General features: G+C 42.1%; 1 protein-coding gene across 1 annotated transcript; it reads left to right on the top strand.

Annotated features, from left to right (window-relative positions):
* The first annotated feature begins 8,772 nt into the window (after positions 1-8,772).
* On the top strand, positions 8,773-21,405 carry LOC139459852 (uncharacterized). Its single transcript, XM_071241560.1, has 5 exons — positions 8,773-8,890; positions 14,154-14,465; positions 15,229-15,561; positions 17,275-17,328; positions 21,129-21,405. The coding sequence occupies exons 1-5, from the start codon at positions 8,821-8,823 to the stop codon at positions 21,173-21,175; spliced, it is 816 nt and encodes a 271-aa protein (XP_071097661.1). The 5' UTR covers positions 8,773-8,820; the 3' UTR covers positions 21,176-21,405.
* Positions 21,406-22,525: the final 1,120 nt, after the last annotated feature.

The following is a 22,525-nucleotide window of genomic DNA, read 5'->3' as shown; positions in this document are numbered from 1 at the left end:
TAATGAGACTGTCCAACACAATGGCATTGTCAGTGGACGCCCAGCTTTTGGTACAAACACAGTATCTTAAGCGACATTATGGTGTGTCTCGGTCATTTTATTGCTATGCTTCGCCATTCTTGTGGGTTTGACTCCATGGTACGACCCAGAATATGTCATGGAAACTGATAAATACAAACCTCTTTGGAATAGGCCCGTATACACTCTCAGACGTATCAAGGCCAACAAACCTGGTCTTGTCCTTTTTGATAAATCCAATGAAATCATCAAAATTTATCAATTTTCTGTTTAATTCTATTGTTTCTATGTCACCATTGCACCCCAAGCTCCAAGTTGTCCGACTCCCCAATGTTCTCGGTGCCTTAGTTAGCTTTTGGTATCTCACAATCGGTTGACTGACACTGGGAGAGTGCCAGGGTTTGCTTCCAGGAATACAACTCTTCTGAGAATCTGAGTAATGCTGAAGGCTACACTGTGGGGAAGTCTTCACATTCTCCAAAAAATTCTGAATGGGTTCGACAAGGCAGAGAGCTGAGAGGTCTCAATCGTTGTCTGAGCTGCGTGTAGAGAGGGCAAGGGTCCTGACCGATTCCGACTATATCATGAGCATGTGTTTATGAATCACTATCAAACAGTGATGATACCAGGTTTACGCGAAAAGGTGACCTTTTCCTGCCAAACCGGTGGCATCCGTCACAAACACATGCAAAGGCAAGCCAAGTGTTCACCTGAAAAAAAAAACGGGTACATGAAGACAGAATGAGTTACAGCTTTAACTTTGAGATTTAAAGGACATTCACGACAGAATGTTTAACTGTAGATAAGGAGCAAGTGCCTACCTAGTGTTGACATTAAGAACATTTGTATTCTCCTGATGACAGTGGAAGTACCTACTTAGTGTTGACATTAAGAACATTTGTATTCTCCTGATGACAGTGGAAGTACCTACTTAGTGTTGACATTAAGAACATTTGTATTCTCCTGATGACAGTGCAAGTACCTACTTAGTGTTAACATTAAGAACATTTGTATTCTCCTGATGACAGTGCAAGTACCTACTTAGTGTTAACATTAAGAACATTTGTATTCTCCTAATGACGGATCAGGTACCCTCTTTAACTTTGAGCCTAAGGGCATTCGAGACAGAGTTGTATATACACTTGAACCCAGAACGATTACCTTCATTAACTATAACATTAAGGACATTCGAGGCAGCTGACTTTGAGATTAGTGTCACTCTCAAAGTTACAGTGGGAACTCCTTCTGCCCTCAGTTTACAGGAAAGAAATTTTATTTAATTGTCAAATGTTACTGTATATGTTTCATGTTATTATTGGGCGGTGGGGCAGCACAGTGAAAATGCCTCTCCTCGTCAGGCCACGTACAAACAGCCACATATGGATGTGCCCTTCTTTGGCGAGTCCAAAAGTAAGTGTTCAAAATGTCAGTATCCTCTCTCAGACAGTTTTACTGCCAACCACATACTACATTTGGGGGGCACGGGTGGCCCAGTCGTCTGAGGCGCCGCGATTTGCTGTGCAGAGTTGCGTCCCTTGGGCACGCCAGAAACCTATGATTGTGGGTTCGACTCCCGGTTCGCCCCGATTATGTTTCAAGGTTTGTCAGCACCATACCCGTGCTCGTGGGTTTCACCGAAGTGGTAAACGTCTAAGGCCTGCATCACTTCGGGCTTTCCTCCCACATTGAGCTGACACGCCGCGATATAACTGGAATACTGTTAAAAGCGGCGTTAAACCAAACTCACTCACTCACTCACTACTACATTTGGTTTTTTAAAACGCGGGGAATGTCCGTGGCATATAAAGAGTAACCATTTACGCCAAGGGACCACTTACTTTGCACTTTTATCAGCAGTTTGGGAAAGAGAGGGGTATCCATGTTAAACTGCGGCATGGCATCTCAGTGGGTCTGCAAAATGAAGCGTGCGGACTAGTACAAGCACACACACACACACACACAAACACACACACATACATACACACACACTCACACACACATACACACTCGGACTCTCTCACACACACACATACACACACACATACACATACACACACACACACATACACATACACACACATACATACACTCACACACACACACACAAACAAGCTAGTGTAATCATAATTAAACCCCATTTCACCTCATCTCCCATCTATTCTCCACATGGGAAAGACTCAAGCTATATGCCCTTTTTTTCTATTGTCAAGGGTAATGAACAGTAAAGTGTCTCCAAACGCCCATTACAGCAAACCCCAATTCACCTCTTGAGGACATACGTGTCAAATGTATGGCTTCTCCTTAGGTTTTACAAGAAAGCCGTTACCCCCTGCCCCCTCCCTTTGTGAGACAGACTAGACGTAACACTACGAGGTAAGAACACGGAGACGGAAGCCCTGAACATTACACCTGTCCTAGACTTACACGAGTCTCTAAGGCAATAATTATTAGTTTAAATCATAAGTGCTAAATAATGTAAAAGATAAGATCAATTTGCCCCTATAAGAGACTGGAGTCTTCATATCTAGACTTGCCGAATGGGATAGAATTACTACACACTCATGGACTTTCCTTTCAGTTCAACCTTGGAGCAAGGCTACACTTGCCTCAGGGAGGCCTGAGCCTCTCACCGCTCAACTTCCTGGGCTGTTTGGGCGGTGCCCTATTTACAGTGTCAACACAGCCAATCACAGCGACTTCCCTGTGAGAAGAGGGTATGCGTATATTCCTCGTGTCATTCAGAACTAGAGCAAGACGCTGTGGGTCATGCTTCTCATTCACCCGACGTCAATGCGCCGAGACGTGTATCCACTGTGTGCCCTACCCTCTCTCCTTTCGTCATATTATTGCTTTGGAATCTGCACGCATTCGTGACCAATCGTGTCATTTCGGATAACGCAATCGCTTGTTAAGGAAAGGGGCGAGAGGGGACGATTTATGTGAGGGGCACGTTGACAAACACGAAATGTTTTTTTAACGACATTCAACAAATGTGTTCAGAAAGTATTATTTAAAACGATATTATAATTGGATAGGAATAATTGGTAAGGATATCTATTTACAAACATAGCGGTTCAACTAGCATTATTTTTAACGCCGTTTACATAAGGCTTCAGCAAGCTTCAACCTACATGTGACGACATTAATCATACAACACTTTTGTGTTTAACAAGCATTATTTTTAACGACATGTATTATATGCATTATCCTGAACGACAAACGTTATTTTTGTCAATACGACACATATAGTTTCAACAACACTGTCCTTAACGAGATTTATTATACAACACATAAAACTTCAACAAGAATAATCCCTATCTACATGTATTTGGGTTAAACATGCATTGTATAAGTTATATAATCACTCGTATATGTTTTAAGAAACCAATCTGGGGTCAGCCACATATTATTTTAACGACATTAATAACCCAATACATATAGGTATAGGTTCAACAAGCATATTTCTAACTACATCTATTATACAACACATACACTCTTCAAAAAAAGAAACGCACATGTGGATTTTTAGTACATGTACTGTACCAAATAAAGTCGGTATATTTAATTCCATATCATAGATACAAATATGAAATTTTGGGGCTCGATAGTCACATGTTGTCGTTGTACAAAGACATTGAAAACTGTTCATTATCAGGTCACATAAGGCCACAAGGTTGCGCTGAACTCAGTATCTCGTGTGACCGCCCCTGGCAGCAATCACGACTCACCTCGGCACTGACTGGATAAGTGTACGAATTCTGTACTGCGGAATTCAGGGCCATTCTGCTTGTATCGCGCTGGCCAGTTGTGGGAGTATCTGCGGTGTGTTCTGACGTTAACGTACACGTCGACCGAGTTCACCCCAGAGGTGTTCGATTGGGTTGAGATCTGGAGATCCCGACGGCCAGGACAAGACGTTGATGTTGGCATTATGAAGGTAGTCTACCGTGAAACGAGCCGTGTGCAGTGGAGCGTTGTCCTCTTGAAACAGCTCCCTGTGGCGGTCAATGATTGGAAGAAGGTAAGGTTGAAGAATTTGACTCATGTAGCGATGTGCTGTCAAATTTCCCTGAACCACAACCAAGTCAGATCTCGTGGTGTAGGATATGGCCCCCCATACCATGACACTACCGCCACCGAAATTGTCGAATTCACGTACACAATGTGGGGCAAAACGCTCATTTCGATGACGATAAACATGTTGTCTTCCACTAGTCGGTGAAGAAGAAGTCGTGATTCATGCTAAACCACACTCGTCTCCGGTTTATCAAATCCCATGGCTGTAAGATAGGGCGCTATGGCAAGCGTCGCTGTCGATGGATCTATTGCAAAACAGAGACGATAACTGGTCTTCTGGTTCGGATTCCAGCCTCGCGAAGATGGTTCCTGACAGCCTAGTCCGATATCCTCCCCAAACCAGGATGCATCCTGCAGTCTCTGTAGCTGTGGCATTGGGATGACGTAGGTGGAACAGTCGAATGTAGCGATCCTGTGCCGTGGTGGTAACTCTTGGTCGGACGGTTGAATTGAAGTGTGTGTATCGGTCACAAAGGCGGCAAATGTTGCTGTGGTGGACATTGAAGTGGCGTGCAACAGAAGACTGCGATTTCCCTCTTTGGATACATCATTTGGCGATGTTCCGATCGGCAGCTCTGAGTCTCGGCATTTTCGAACTAGAAAAATGTGTGACAACTGAATGACAAATTATTGGCTTATGCTTACCTTTTTATGTCCATAACCACAAGTTACGAATAGCATAACTTGCACGAGCATTTTGCTTTACTGTTTTCCCCCGTGACATTTGTGAAAACAATGCCGTTTCAGACATCGAAAATCAGCAATGGCTGCGTTTTGACGCACCGTTTTTTGAATATCAGGCTACCAACATTTTCAAATAACATATATCCAATCTATATACCGGATGTTTTGTGTAGTCAGGTTCATGAACAACATACTACCTGTGCGTGTCTTTTTGTGAAGAGTGTATGGTTCAATAGACACGTTAAGATCAAGGGTAGAAGAGGTCTTCAGCAACCCATGTTTGTCGTAAGAGGCGACTAACGGAATCATGTGGTCATGCTCGCTGACTTGGTTGATGAATGTCATCGCATCCCAATTGCCTGAATCGATTATCATGATATCAATCACTGGATTGTCTTGTCATGACTCGATTATTTTCTATTGTGAGTCCTCCAGGACGGAAATAACCATAGCTGTTTGAATATTTATATTATCAAAATTTTAACATGCGTGTTACACAACTTATATTCGGTTCTAGTAAGACGTACACTAGAAATTCATCTAGAATTCTACATTGTCATCTATAGTTGGCTTAGGGCTTCTGAGTATGCGCAATGATATGACATCAGTAAAGCGAGTGAGTTAAAATTTAATGTCGCATCAAAAATAAAACGAACATCAGTAAAATTCTTGGAAATCGAGTAAAGTTGTTTATCGCACTCAATATTCCAGTTATATGACGGCGGTCTGTAAATAATCGAGTCTGGACCAGACAATCCAGTGACGCCATTGGGATCGATGACATGCATCAACCAAGTCAGCGAGGTGGACCACCCCATCCCGTTAGTCGCCTCTTACGACAAGCATAGACGCCTTTTAAGACAAGCGTTGGTTGCTGAAGGTTGGGATCCCGGTTCGCCCCCATTATGTTTCTAGGTTTGTCAGCACTATACTCGTGCTCGTTGGTTTCACCGAAGTGGTAAACGTCTGCGACCGGCATCACTTCGGACTTTCCTCCCACATCAATCTGACACGCCGCGATATAACTGTTAAAAGCGGCATTAAACCCGACTCACTCACTCACTCATGACATCACACTTACCACGTACACATCCGTGGCATATACTGATCAGCTGTACCTCTACATACATGTACTAAACTTCACTCACAAGCACCTTTACCATCTATTCCTAGCTCAGAATATAATATGTCTCTATTGCTAGATCAGGTGTAAATACGGACGACAGTCACACATGACGCTGCGGCTGACTAATTAAACCGTAACTTCTTTGAGAGGCATTTAGAAGTGAGAGTAAAAAGTAAGGATAAGATATATGGATGAACAACTTCTGTATTACAATTAGGAGCGACGTTTTGGTGTATGTTCTTAGGCCATTATCACAGAAATTATGATAACGGTGTTAGAACCTACACCAAAACGTCGGTCCTAACTGTAATAAAGAAGGGGGCACGGGTGGCCCAGTCGTCTAAGGCGCCGCGATTCGCTGTGCAGAGTTGCGGCCCTTGGGCACGCCAAAAACCTATGACTTTGGATTCGAATCCCGGTTCACCCCCATTATGTTTCTAGGTTTGTCAGCACCATACCCGTGCTCGTGGGTTTCACCGAAGTGGTAAACGCCTGAGACCTGCATCACATCGGGCTTTCCTCCCACATTAAGTTGATACGCCATGATATAACTGGAATGCTGTTAAAAGCGGCGTTAAACTCAACTCACTCACTCACTGTAATAAAGAAGTCGTTCATCCATATGTCATATCCTTTCTGAATAAATTCGTGTTTATTCACCCAGGTAAGCAACCTGTACTATACTTTACTGCGCGCAATTACATGTACCTTTGGCAATACCTACAAGTTTGTGCACTATTTTAACTTTATACCATTGTGCATATTTTAAATATCCTCGTGTAATTCTGCTGTGAATAGATAATATCGATCCTATATCATGTTCTATACATTGAAGTAAGTGAGTGAGTATGGTTTTACGCCGCTTTAAGCAATATCACGGCGGGTAACACGAGAAATGGGCTTCACACATTGTACCAATGTCGGGATTGGAACCCGGGTCTTCGGTGTGACGAACGTACGCTTTAACCACTAGGCTACATTGAAATGTGTATTGTGACTAACAAAGTATGTATCTTGTGTGAATACCCACTCCATTTGGACCGCCTCCGTGGTCTAGTGGTAGAGCGTCCGCCCGTAGAGCGGAAGGTCCGGGGTTCGATCCCCGGCCGCGTCATACCAAAAGACGTTAAAAGATGGTACTTGTTGTAACCCTGTCTGGCGCGCGGCATTAAGGGGCTAAAACAAGGACTGGTCGGCTCGGAGTCAGTATACTGTGTCTGAGTGAGGTATTCATGTGCTATCAGAATACATGACAATTTGGAAGCGGTTAGGAATGTTACAAGGATTCATTTCTTAATACCATGGCATGATATATAAGGAGAGAGAGATTTTGTATAGCCGTTTTGCTCACATGTGAAATTAAAGAGATAAACTTGTATTTATTTGGATGTACATAGTATTTCTGTTCAATATATTTTTTCCTTAAATTATCATATTTACAACATACAAGTAGAAAATGAAATTCACCTTCGACAACATTTAAAGAACCTTGTTTACATAATCTTAAACATTTGGGTATTTTGTTGTGCCTGCCAACTTCAACCATTAACCTGTGTGAGCTGCATCTAAATTGTGTTAATGATATTCTGCATTTTCTCATATTTACATCAATTAAACATTTTTCTGCGCATATTTGCATTTTAAAATATCTATAATATTCGCATTTGCTAGAAACATCTACAGTGGATCTCCATGTTTGAAAGTACATGTCAAAAAGCGTCTTCCTTATTTTCGATATGAACATGGCATGATTCTCTAAGCAACATTGGTTTTCCCAGATGTAACCATACCCACATTAATACAGTAGAACTATTCACGTTATTCATGCTATTTATTCATGTTAAACTGCGGCATGGTATCTCAGTGAGCTAGCACTATAAATCGGCATCAGTCCGGTCTAGTACAAGCAGCCACACACACACGTGCATGCACGTCGCTATATAAGTGCAATAATCTTGGACGCAATCATCTGTTCGGTTTGAGTGTGTCGGGTGTATCATGTGAGTACGATGTGTTTGTTTGTTGCTTAACGCCGCACTCAGCAAAATTCCAGAGATTATGACGGCGGTCTGTAAATAATCAAGTCTGGACCAGACAATCCAGTGATTGACATCATGAGCATCGATCCACGTAGTTGGGATACGATGACATGCATCAACCAAATCAGCGAGCCTGACCACCCGATATCTTTAGTCGCCTCTTACGACAAGCATAGGGGCCTTTTACGGCAGGCATGGGTTCCTATACCTATTCTACCCGGATCTTCACGTGTCACAAACGCGTTCGTATCTACATAACACACATAACATCCAGGGGCGGTCGGGTAGCCTAGTGGTGAAAGCGTTAGCTCGTCACGCCGAAGACCCGGTTTGGATTCCCGACATGGGTACAATGTGTGAAGCCCATTTCTGGTGTCCCTATTGCTGGAATATTGCTAAAAGCGGCGTAAAACCATACTCACTCACTCACATAACATCCACTCACACAAAAATACTGTATATATGTGTACCCATCCGTACCCTGCCCTGAAACACAAGCTGTTCCGTTGCTGATAATAACCTAGACAAGGGGAACTCCAGAGCGATGATGAGACATTTTGTAGACTTAACACCTTCATATCAACACCCCACAGAGGCATTAAGCGATATGACGCGGTTATCACCACAGCTCTGAGATATGACAGTATTTAGTTCAAACAAAATTGACAAAATGCCATGTACGAAAATAAACGGGACGAGATTTTAGAGTTTTTTCCGACATATGTGCCACTGATAAAACTAACATGAATTCTCCCAACGTATCTGATTACATTTCTGTGATGTAAGTAAAGGGGACGCATAAATAAGTGGGTATTTATTTAGGTTTGTGAGAGAGGAAACATTTTGCACAGCCTCGTACACACCTACAGGAAAACCATGCGATGCGAGGAGGCAAATGCCCTTATATGGGTATGGGTGTTGAGCTGCAATTTCTGGGTAGTCACAGGTACGTTGCTCTCTATTTTCCATCCCTTATCGTGACTTGCATGAGGATAAGCTGGTGTCTCCACATTCTACTTCCTCATCCCAGTTTCCTCGTATAGTGAGAGATATGATTTACTTTGACTGAACAGGAAACTAGTTGTGCGTCCCAAGGTCGAAGCTATCGATATTTGTGTGAGGATAAGAGCGTGTATCTTTCAAAAAATTATATAATGCACACGTGGGTTTTTAATATGCTAATTTACTGCTTTCGTGTTTTTAAAAAGTGATTTCATTCAGTCCCATTCTGAGAATATAAATATTTTAGAATAATTGTGATTTCTCATATTGAACTCGCTTTTATTCAAATAGTCTATTCTGACTCTTACCATGTTGTAACCATAGGGACATTTGAAATTAGGTTTGCGGTTTTAAAATTATGTGAATGTTTGTTAAACCTGATCATAGATAACGGATATTTGGATCGTATCACCAGTGAGTTAGTGATTTGGTTTTTAAAATATTTCAGTTATATAACGGGGAGTCAGTTTGCTGTCGGAGGAACGTTTAACGTGGGTGAGTGAGTATGGTTTTACGCCGCTTTAAGCACTATTCCAGCAATATCACGGCGGGGGACACAATAAATGGGCTTCACACATTGTACCCATGTCGGTAATCGAACCCGGGTTTTAGACGTGACGAGCGAACGCTTAAACCGCTAGGCTACCCGACCGACCCCGAACGTTTAAAGGGTTATTTTGGTTGGTTGTTTAACGCCACACTCAGCAATATTACAGCTATTTGACGGCGGTCTGTAAATAATCGAGTCTGGACCAGACAATCCAGTGATTAATATCATGGGCATCGATCCACGCAATAAGGATCTATGACATGCATAAACCAAGTCAGCGAGCCTGACAACTGATCCCGTTAGTCGCACGGGTATGGTGCTGATGACTTTAGAACAGGAATTCGAACCCACGACAATAGGGCATTCTAAGGGACACAACTCTACATAGGAAAGTGTTGGGCCTTAGACCACATGGCAGACCGTGATTTGTGAGAATACAGTTGCCAATTCGATAAATGATGTATAAACTTTTTCTTGAAAGTTATATGTTTTGTCACAATTCAACTAGGAAACGCTCGGTGTTGATTAAAATTAATACGAGTTTTTCAATTCATTTAAATTTTAAATGTGCAAGACCAGATTTCTGGGTTTTTTTTAATTTCATCTAAAATATGGCATATATTACCGGTCATGTGCAAAATCACCAGGCTCTCAGCAGAGTCGAAATACCAAATCGAAAGCCAGATTCAGACATTATGCATCATGAAATTAATAATAACCAGTGTCAACCGCAGTTTAAAATGTCACGAAATATTAACAAAATGATTTCATGATTACCAATGATTAGACTGACATAAGTTGGTATCGATAGTCCCTCTTCACATACACGAATGACGCAACGTAAATAAGACAAAGAACCAGTTCAAACTGAACGTGCAGCACCAAAATTTAATGTTCCTGTGTATACACAAAATTTTGACGTCACAATTTGTGTTGCACGTGCGTTAACGGGTGTAATTGTATTTAGCATTGAAACGGACCTTTCATTCGACAATATCCATGGTAATAAACATTATTATTATGTCATACAAAAGCCGATTTGATGTTTAAAGGAGATTAACATTAAACACCTGAATAAATATATATCCATCAAACAAGATCTCACAGCCAGGTTTCTCAGTGATGTGTGTGCATTCTAACAGAATGAAAATAGGAATAGCAGCTTAAATAAAGCAGGTCTCTTCAATCATCAGAGCATGGAAGACAACAATCAAGTACGCTACGGCTGTACGAGTCGTCTCCCCTGAGTCCACATCTCACAGCCTCCCGTGTGACATCACGCGTAATCGAATTTCAAATACCGAAGTTGCGAGAAGCGCCGAATGCTCGTTTCGTTATTCAGCAGACGAAATTGTTATAGTGTCAAGCTTTGAGTGCGTGAGTGGGTTTAGTTTAACGCCACTTTGAACACTATTTCAGTACTATGACGACGAGTTAGCTTGACCTGACAGGAAAGTGAAGTGAAGCGGGTCTCAGATGTTTACCACATTGGTGATTGGTTGGTTGGTTTGTTGTTTAACGCCGCACTCCAGCTACAGCAACAGCTTATTCAGACTTCAGATATCCGGAAACCTCGGTTCCCAGACGATTTTCATTCAAAACGAAATAATTACTATATAAATTTACCCGTATATACGGAAATTCAGTTTCCGGAACCGGACGGTCATTTTCATACACAATACACTGAAATGCACAAAAAATTGTCTCACTTACCCGGACAATACACTTCCGCTGGTGGTAATCCTTTGACTCGTGAGAAGTCAATCAACCAAGTGACACTGAGTTACGTTTGACATAAAGGGAAAGTTAACTATTGGAATGTTGCAAATCATACCTCTTGTCTTGTGGAGATGTTTTGTCACTATTAATCGTCATGCACTATTAATCGTCATGAGGCGAGTTTCGCAATAAGTTTGGTTGGTTGGTTTGTTGTTTAAGGCCGCACTCAGCAATATTCCAGCTATATGACGGCGGTCTGTAAATAATCGAGTCTGGACAAGACAATCCAATGATTAATATCATGAGCATCGATCCACGCAATTCGGATCGTTGACATGCATCAACCAAGTCAGCGAACCTGACCACCCGATCCCTTTAGTCACCTCTTACGACAAGCATAGTCACCTTTTACGGCAAGCATGGGTTGCTAAAGACCTATTCTACCCGAGAATCTTCTCGGGTCTCCACATTGGTGAAGGCGACGAGGAAGGATGAGGTACAGAAACAAATCAGGGCAAATCTGGGGTTCGAAACGACGGTTACACGTTTCGGGCACGGTCAAGCCAAGCCGCACAATGAATTGCGGCGCCTTTAGAGTGAGTGAGTTAAAATTTAACGTCGCATCGGCATTATTCAAGCGATATAGCGACGAGTCCAAGTGAATATTAACAATTCAGTCATTTATGCAAAGTTATATTTAAACACATGGTACGAAACATATTTTAGTATATTATATTTATAAACAATTGATGAAACAAATTTGAGCATAACAATATCATTGATACAGTAACCAAAGCTAGGCCACGTCGCTGGGGATCATGGGGACTTACAGTACCTCTGCTTCCTGCATGATACCCCAGCAGGATTTACGTCATCACTTTAGCCACTGGTGTTTGAGCATAATGCTAGCCAATATAAAAAAATGCTCGGAATTGAGTTGGCTTAAAAACACTAGTTACTTCCATTATGATAGGATTACGTGTCAGACAGGGGGACAGTAATTTTACGATACTTTAACCCCCCTAGACAGAGCCTTCAATAATGTTAGTTTATAATAGCATCACACCAAATTTAAAAACAAACATTTAATTATTCACATACATATTTAAGCCTTTAGAATTTGAAGCCAAGACAGTAACGCCACAACCGGCGATCTTCAAGCGGTGACAGAGGCCTAAAAGATATATGGATGTTTTTTTGCCCTAAAAGAAGCCATCCAGCATCTGATCGATAGTAATTATTTTAACATTGTTAACAAAATTGCTCATTTATAATGATAAAAAAATAATGGAGAATAATATAATCTCACATTCGACTTTGATATTAAATATATGATCACTCGCACGTACACGTTCCACCAGTCACTCTTGTGGGATTCGCTATTTTTCTGGAAGTGACCAAGGAGAAAGCTTGGCAGGAGAAAGCACTAATGCTTGTTCTACAAATTGGCGAGGTGAGGTGAAATGGGGTTCAACGTCGCGTCAAAGATTATTGCACTTATATAGCGACGTGCATGCACGTGTGTGTGTGGCTGCTTGCACTAGACCGGACTGATGCCGATTTATAGTGCTAGCTCACTGAGATACCATGCCGCAGTTTAACATGAATACCTCACTCAGACACAGATTACTGACTCCGAGCCGACCAGTCCTTGTTTTAGCCCCTTATTGCCGAGCGCCAGACAGGGTAACAACAAGTACCATCTTTTAACGTCTTTTGGTATGACGCGGCCGGGGATCGAACTCCGGACCTTCCATTCTCCGGGCGGACGCTCTACCTCTAGACCACGGAGGCGGTTCTACACATTGGATAGAATGGTTACAATGGATCAGTGCAAACTGGTTGATTGTGTGTAATATTACTTCGATGGCGTATAGATGCTTACGCTGTCAACCACTGGTTTGTTTTGCCTTTTCACATCATTTAGTTGGAATATTACTCGTTAAACAGTATTCTCTCACCGTGGAACGGGCCATTTGATATCCTTGGAGGAAGGGTGGGGGCTGATAGTTTCTTTTAAAAAGATAATTTATTCCAGAAAAAAATAAGTTGTTCACAGATTTCAACCGATAAGATCAGTTGTTCGATGGACATGTTGACTGTTGACTTTAAAACTGCCACCGACTGTTGCAAAACGAAGATATTTCTTTACTTTTAGCAGTAACATTTCTGCACTTGTAAACAAACACTGCAGTGTTTTATTGTACGATACACAACTGCCCCTCGTCGTTTATTTCTTTAATAAAGTGTAATATAACATATCATAATGTATATCAAATATTCAAAATGTGCCAAAGCAAACCATTGAAACATGCATACTGAAAGCGTTACATTATTACCCTTATGAATAGATCGAAGTGCATTTAAATTTCATTCTCAGCTCCATGGGATGTATACAACAAAGGTCCTTTGGAGGCGTTATAAGGTTTAAAGTCACCTTAACATGTCCTGTCGAATACCAATTCACAGCGAGGTGAACAGAAGCATATATAATTAAAAGCGACCAATTTGGGGGTACGAAAAGGGTTCTCTTTGCCAACCCCAACCTCAATGGGTTTAGGGTATGTAAAAATACTAAGCCGCATTCGTGTGTGTCATATACCATTCATCTAGCCAGGCTTTCGCGACCAGGAAGATCGGGAGTAGAATAGGTCTTCAGCAACCCATGCTTGCCGTAAGAAGCGACCATGCTTGTCGTAAGAGGCGACTAACGGGATCGGGTGATCAGGCTCGCTGACTTGGTTGATGCATGGATTGTCTGGTCCAGACTCGATTATTTACAGACCGCCGTCACATAGCTGGAATATTGCTGAGTGTGGCGTAAAACAACAAACCAACCAACCAGGCTTTCGCTCGTTAGATACGGTTTGATATAACTTGTTGTAAGCTATATGTCACCTGTCATACACTCCTGTAGTAATCTTTATAAATGTTTCAGCATTTTGTGAAAGTCGTTGCCGCCAGTACCCAAACACCGAGAAACAACTTGAGTTTAAATGTAAGAAGAGGAGTTCCATGTTTTACGTCGATGTAAGGAGCTCTAACACGACCAATGGAAACTGTCGTGGTGTGGTCACGTGCTCCGGTCTGCAACAGGAAGTTCTGAGAACAGTTGCTGAATCTTGTTACTGGAATCCTAAATGCAGTTTCCCCCTCAACAAGGAGCAGCCAAATATACTCAACATAAATGGAAACTGTGCTAACGTCAGGCCACGTGTTATCTCAGCAAGAGCCTTGTGTGTTAAAAGAAGTAAGTTACTAAGAATAACGAAATCTCGTTTCATCTCTCAGCATTTCTCACTGAATCGAGTAATTCAATATACGAGTATTAAGAAAGAACCATGAACTATTCGGTTTGTGTGTGTGTGTGTGTGTGTGTGTGTGTGTGTGTCGGTGTGCGTGCGTGCGTATATCTCTGTAAGAACAATCAACCAGAAAATATATGGTTGGTTCCTTAGCAACCTTCTTGACAGTAGAATTGTACTGCATCTTTGTAAAGGTAGTGGTAGTGGTAGCAGCAGCAGTAGTAGTAGTATCTGGTAGTAGAAGTAGTAGTAGCAGTGGTAGTAGTAGAAGTAGTGATGGTAGTAGTAGCAGTGGTAGACGTAGTACTAGTAGTAGTACTAGTAGAAGTAGTATTAGTTGTTGTAGTAGTAGTGGCAGTAATAGTAGTAGTGGTAGTAGTAGAAGTAGTAGTAGTAGGAGTACTGATAGTGGAAGTAGTGGTAGCAGTAGTGGTAGTAGTAGCAGTAGTAGTAAAAATAGTAGTAATAATGATAGTGGTAGTAGAAGTAGCAGTAGTAGTAGTAATAGTAGTAGTTGTAGTGGTAGTGGTAGTAGTAGTAGTAGTGGTAGTAGTAATAGTAGCAGTAGTAGAAGAACCAGTAGTAGTTGTAGTAGTAGCAGTATTAGTCGAAGCAGTAGTGGTAGTAGCAGTAGTAGTAGAAGCAGTTGGAGTAGTAATAGTAGAATCAGTAGTAGTTGTAGTTAACTTTTAACTTAATCTTTTGCAGATAAGATTTTGCTGTTTTCTCCGATCAGTTTGACGAAGAAGGATGGTGTCATAAAATCGCATGAGTATTTCCCATGGGATTACCCAGCCACACAATCATATCACCAGATGGTATTTGTTGCAAAGCCACGCAAAAAACTTAGGATCACTTTTCTGGCTGCAGAAGTTGACACTACATCCGACATAATATTTTTCATGAATGGAACATCCCAGGTCAACGTCACCAGTAACGACATAAACAAAAATTTTGAGTTTCCCAGCGGCGACGTCACGTATGTGTTTAGCGTTGGCTCTACATCAAGACTTGGGAAGGGCTTTCTCCTTTGTTTTGTATGTAAGTACCCAGCATGTCTGACTGGGTTAAAGTGTGAGCGTTTGTTTGTTTATTTGTTGTTTGACGCCGCACTCAGCAATATTACAGCTATATGACGGCGGTCTGTAAATAATCGAGTCTGGACCAGACAATCCAGTGATTAACAGCACGAGCATCGATCCACGCAATTGGCATACGATGACATGCATCAACCAAGTCAGCGAGCCTGACCACTCGATCCCGTTAGTCGCCTTTTACGACAAGCATAGTCGCCTTTTATGGCAAGCATGGTTGTTGAAGACCTATTCTACCCCGGGAAATTATATGAATGAATGGATCACTAGTCCCACGAAGCTATGTAGAAAGTAAGTGAGTTAGTGAGGTCTTGACGCTGATTGACTCATTAGAAACCGGGGTAGAGTAGGTCTTCAGCAACCCATGCTTGCCCTAAAAGGCGACCATGCTTGTCGTAAGCATCTTCCCGAGGCACGGGAGTTAACTGACTACAAAAGTCCAGTTTCCCCCCTTGCCGAATTAGGCTGGTATTATGGAGTTACATTTTGGCTGGACTAACGAGTCTATGCATAGTCCAATCAAAATCGCGCAACGAAATCGAAATTGTAAATCGGTTCGTAACTGTTATGCAGATTTCGGTCGATTGCAGGATTTGCAAAGCATGTGCACCACCAACTTGTAGTCAGCAGATATTTAACTAATCTTTTCATGTTACGGTGCTCGCGTGATTTGATGCACTTCGCGATGTAAGACCCGTTTTATCACAATATAGATCTTTATTATCGATCAGATCGTCTTGACTGGGCGCCGCCATTTTGTTTGAAACAAATGCAAGTGATACGTTAGATGGAATTTGATTGGTACATAGGAGGGGCATATAAGGGACATAACTCGTAATAGCCACTGGTGGCGCTACGATCGAGCCCAGGAATTCCAGCCTAGTTCGGCAGGGGTGGAAACTAGACTTTTGTAGTCAGTTAACTCCCTTGCCTCGGGAAGATGTCGTAAGAGGTGGCTAACGGGATGGGGTCGTCAGACTCGTTGATTTGGTTGATGCATGTCATCGTATCCCAATATCGTAGATCGATGCTCATAATGTCAACCACTGGATTGTCTGGTCCAGACTCGATTATTTACCAACTGTCGACATATAGCTGGAAATGCAGCGTTAAACAATCAAATAAAAGTTCTCCAGCCGCACCCCCCTATGGAGATTTCCTTATATTCTTCATGCAGAGAAGTACCCTATAGGAGTAAAACATCTGATTGTATTGAGATTTGATAAAATTTCAATTTGTGTACTAAGTACGTACCGGAGAACGGAAGGTCCGGGGTTCGATCCCCGGCCGCGTCATACCAAAAGACGTTAAAAAATGGTATTTGTTGTTACCCTGTCTGGCGCTCGGCAATAAGGGGCTAAAACAAGGACTGGTCGGCTCGGAGTCAGTATACTGTGTCTGAGTGGGGTATTCATGTTAAACTGCGGCATGGTATCTCAGTGAGCTAGCACTATAAATCGGCATCAGTCCGGACTAGTACACACAAACACACCCACGTACATGCACGTCGCTATATAAGTGCAATAATCTTGGACGCGACGTTAAACCCAATTTCACCTCACCTCACCTCAAACATTACATCTTGATATACCTTGACGTTTACCTGAATTCCAATGCAGGTGACCTTGACACGTGTTCATAATGCTTTGTGTATCTTCAGGGTTGAAAGACACTTACTCGGACGCTATTCGCCATGCCTGTGACCTTGTGAGAGGTGAACATAAACTAGTGTCCAAAAGAAACGATACCAACTTATTTTCAAAATTGTTTTTTACTAAGTGAATTTTCTAGTATGAAAACATGCCAATTCGTATTGCACATCCCAAACACAGCATAGTCGATAAAAAATACCGGGAACACGTGATCACTTCCGGGAAAAAACGTAAATTTCGTGAAAGTGACATTTCCCTCTCTAGCATGTTCTGCACGTGCATAAAAACTGTATAAAACGGCTGATCAGACACGTTGATATCACAGCAACAAAAAGAACACAAGATATGCCACGTTTGACAGCCATCGAGAGAGAGAGAGCCGTTGGAATGGTCCAACAAGGAGCGTCACACGTCGACGTCGCCAGAAGGTTGGGCTGCGCACGCATCACTATCACCATGTTGATGCAGCGGTTACGTCAGACAGGTCAGACGTCAGACAGGCCTAGGAGTGGAAGACCACGAGTAACCACGCCCCGTGAAGATCGTTACATCCGGGTAATACACCTGAGGAACCGCACCGTAACAGCGACGTCCACGGCGGCTACAGCACTGGGACAGAGGATCAGTCGACAGACCGTCTACAGGAGACTACGGCAGTATGGTATCCGGCCACGTCATCCCTACCGCGGACCGCTCCTGACGCCTCGACACCGGAACAACAGACTGATCTGGGCCAGGCGAGTTCGACGTTGGCAACGGCGGGACTGGGCACGTGTTATGTTCTCTGATGAGAGCAGATTCCTCATTTCAGAAACGATGGACGGCAGCTTGTAAACCGACGATTTGGTGAACGTTTGGCGCCTAACTGTATCCAACAGGTCCGGCCGTTTGGAGGTGGAGGGTTAATGGTTTGGGGTGGCATATGTGGTGACGTCAAAACGATGCTTGTCGTAATTCGTGGAAACCTGAATGCACAGCGTTATCTTGATGACATCCTACGGCCTGTTGTGGTGCCCTTTATTCAGCAACAGCCTCGTGGACTCCTTTTCCAACATGACAATGCAAGGCCACACACAGCAAGATTGACACAGAACTTCCTTGCCAACGCCAACGTACAGGTTTTGCCATGGCCCGCATGTTCACCGGACATGAATCCCATCGAGCACATATGGGACCACCTCGATCGGCAAATCCGACGTCGCCGTGTGCCTCCAGTCAACGTCCAGGACTTAGAACCATGTCTCCTCGAGGAATGGCAACGCATCACTCCCAACGTCATCAGACGTTTGACGTCATCAGTCCGTTGGCGTGTTCTGGCATGTATTGATGCTCACGGTGGACATACCCGCTACTGACTTGACTTTGAGACGTGTGGCGTGACATTTCCCGTTGTTTCTGTGATCAGTGCTCTAACGAAATGTTCATTTTTCGACCCCACCCATCTTTAAAGGCTTGTCATATTGGTTGTACAGATTTTATTGAAATGAAATTTTTGTACAGATGTCGTGAAAGGATTTCTCAAAAGCATAACACCAATCCTAAACTTCTGCATTGTTTAGTTTTTCTTTTATGTCGTTGCAAACAGGTGGTATCGTTTCTTTTGGACACTATTATATATCGATACATTATGTAGTAGTGTTCGGTAGTGAAGTTGTCATGATGGAGGTGACCGGACTATTTTCCACAGTCTGGTCACAATGTTCTGCCTTGTTCCAGAAATTGTAACTTGTTCCACGTGTAACCTTAAGCATTGTCTCCGTGTAATAAGGGTAGACATAAACTGTTGAATTATACATTACGGCAACTCAGGACCATTTTTTTTTTTTTTTTTTAAACTCGATACTGAATTGAAATTACAAGAAACTATGTGGAAATTTCAAGACACTATCTTGAAATTTCAAGATTCTAAGTTGAAATTTCAAGATACAGAAGTTGAAATTTCAAGATACAAAAGTTGAAATTTTATTATAATAAGTTGACATTTCAAGATACTAAGTTGAAATTACAAGATAGTATCTTGAAATTTCAACTTAATATCTTGAAATTTGAACTTCTGAATCTTGAAATTTCAAGATAGCATCGAGAAAAAAACGAAAAAAATAATTGCCCTGAAAGATTTCCATACATTAGCCATATAGCGACGAGACCAAGTTAACATTTTCAAAATTCAGTTATTTATGCAAAGTTATATTTAAAATCAATTTATGAAACATATTTGAGCATACGATATTTAAAAACAATTTATGAAACATTTTTGAGCATAACAATATCAAGTATACAGTTTTAAAACACAAGCTATAGGCCACGAGTAACCCAAGCTAGAAACTTAGGAATTTATTCCATGTTGGCTCTCAAAACTCACCGAATTTGCTCGAATGTTTGTAATATCAAAATTATCCAAGTTCAATTTATTTCCTAATAATATAAGCTGTTTTTAACGTTGTACACCAACTCTTCAAAGTTAAAGAAAAACTTGATTTCTTGATCCGTGGGGCAATGGTCACTTAACGTGGTGACCATATGAATATACAAAGTTTTGTTCTCCAGCATCAAAGGTTCAAAATAGAAAGAAAATGCTATCTAAAGAAAACAATATGTGAAAAACTTCCTCCTATGTAACATCTATGTGGAAATGGGGATAGGAGATTTAGTCAAGAAGTGGGCATCTCCATAAACACCAATTTTGCTCCCCTCCTTACTGCGAGACCCGTGAAGATTCCGGGGTAGAATAGGTCTTCAGCAACCCATGCTTGCCGTAAAAGGTGACTATGCTTGTCGTAAGAGGTGACTAACAGGATCGGGTGGTCAGGCTCGCTGACTTGGTTGATACTTGTCATCGATCCCAAGTGCGTGGATCGATGCTCATGATATTAATCACTGGATTGTCTGGTCCAGACTCGATTATTTACAGACCGCCGTCATATAGCTGGAATATTGCTGAGTTCGGAAACAACAAACCAACCAACCAACATTTTAAACATATGATCACAATGTGCAGTGACCTCACACAGAGTCAACACGTGACATACGAGCAATCACGTGACATACGAGCAATCATCTAGGACTCGGCAGATTATGTGACCGATGCAGATAAGTATCATCTATTGTCGGAAAACATTGGTTGTTGAAGACCAATTCTAACCCGGATCTTCACGAGTCTCCTGCAAGTAACGGCGAATTAACAACTTCGGGTTTCCGAGGGCGTATTTAGATTGGTAACCAGTTACCGGCGTTTATCGTAAGATTCTGAAAAAAAATTGGTGATCTAGATGAGTGACTTGGTTAATAACGTGTAAATGGTTTGTCTGGCCAATAATCGCTTGTTCACATACCAGCGTTATATAGCTGGACTACTGTTTACTACGGTGTACACAGCACTCAGGCACTCCATGAATAACCATGACAGAGTCTGTGAAGGTATACTGTAGGTCTGGGTTTAGTAGAATATCATATTGCTTGAAACCATCAAGGTCTCATGAAGATGCCGAGTTAGAATTTGTTTTGAGCAACCCATGCTTGTCGTAAGAGGCGACTAACGGGATCAGGTGGTGAGACTTGCTGACTTGGTTGATACATGTCATCGTGTCTCAATTGCGTAGATCGATGCTCATTATGTCAATCACTGGATTGTCTGGTCCAGACTCGATTATTTACAGACCGACGTCGTATAGCTGGAATATTGCCTAGTGCGGCGTTAAACAACAAACAAAGAAACCATCAAGGTTATCGTTGTCCATGGCATCCTTGACTAACAACACTACGAACAACATCTAGGTATTTGTACTTAGACATATTTTGCATTTGTGGTACTGTTATAGATATATATAGATGTATGTATATAGATGTCATTATTCCATTCCAGGTGTCAAATGTCTGTCCGGAAGGGTCAAGGCGCGGTCACAGGGATGACCTTGAATCCAGACACCATGGCATTGCTACAGTGACATCTTGCACTGAACAGGCATAGCAGGAACTCGTTTTGGTGAAAGACTCTCTCAACGGCGTTGGTCTCCTGGCCAAGGAGAAACTTCACATAATGTAATCTGTAATTGTTATGGGGACTCCAGGAGAAATTCTTAAAGAATAAAATATGAACACCCGGTATGTTTTAGTGCACTTCAACGCCGCTAGTAGGTTCTTCTTTTTTAAAAAAAGTGGTATCCTACCCCCCAAAATGCCTTGCAATACCACGTGAATTCGGCTGTGCAGCATGTGCTTGTCTGCAATATTACAATTAATGGATGGCGGCCTGGAAATGGTCGGTATGAAGCAGACAGACCAGTGATTGATTGCTGGGTTGCGTTGACACTTAAATTGACAAGTCACAGAAAAAGTCACAGAACTTGACACCCCGATGCCCTTTGGTGACAAGCATAGATTCCTGCGAACTACTTCACCATATACCTGGCGTCATCACCAGTGTTTTCAGTTATCCTTTTAGTTATCCTTTTACATAAGACCCGTAAAGATCCGGGGAAGAGTAGGTCTTCAGCAACCCATGCTTACCGTAAAAGGCAACAGTGCTTGTCGTAAGTGGCAACTAATGGGATCGGTCGTCAGGCAAGCTGACTTGGTTGATGCATGTTATCGTGTCCCAATTGCGTGGATCTATGTTCATGATGTCAATCACTTGATTGTCTGGTCCAGACTCGATTACTTACAGACCACCGTCATATAGCTGGAATATTGCTGAGTGCGGCGTTGCAAAACAAATCCTTTTACATAATTTTCATTACCCTCTTTCTCGCCTTTTACTCCTAATGGAATCTGTTTCGAAAGACAATCGAGTCGTTTTGATTTACTCCTCTGAAAGCACGAACTCACTCATTTCACGGAGGGGAAACAACACGAATGGGCTTCGCACAAGTGCCCGTTTTTGGAATCAAGACTGTCAGCGTGACGGGCGAACGAATTGACCATAAGGGTTACCCTAACGCCGTTCGACATTTGTCCAAACATACAATTGCTCATGAAGACATTTACCCACACAAACATTTAACCGCACGTACAGACATTTATCCACACACTTTTTACCAACACAGGCATATGCCCACACAAACATAAATTTGTCAACACAGACATTTAGCCACTAACTATTTACACACACAGGCATATGCCCACACAAACATTAATTTGTCAACACAGACATTTAGCCACTAACTATTTACACACACAGGCATATGCCCACACAAACATTAATTTGTCAACACAGACATTTAGCCACTAACTATTTACACACACAGGCATATGCCCACACAA

The sequence above is a fragment of the Haliotis cracherodii genome, unplaced genomic scaffold (genome assembly GCF_022045235.1).
Source record: "Haliotis cracherodii isolate W230 unplaced genomic scaffold, xgHalCrac1.p SCAF_13, whole genome shotgun sequence".
NCBI lineage: Eukaryota > Metazoa > Mollusca > Gastropoda > Lepetellida > Haliotidae > Haliotis > Haliotis cracherodii.
The sequence above is the reverse complement of the archived record's forward strand: the minus strand, read 5'-3'. Positions and strand labels throughout refer to the sequence as shown.

Coding starts and splice junctions, on each gene's coding strand:
- LOC139459852 (XM_071241560.1), top strand. CDS start 8,821: ATGCGATGCGAGGAGGCAAATGCCCTTATATGGGTATGGGTGTTGAGC. Junction 15,562..17,274: donor CTTTCTCCTTTGTTTTGTAT/GTAAGTACCCAG, acceptor GTGTATCTTCAG/GGTTGAAAGACACTTACTCG. Junction 17,329..21,128: donor TGCCTGTGACCTTGTGAGAG/GTGAACATAAAC, acceptor ATTCCATTCCAG/GTGTCAAATGTCTGTCCGGA.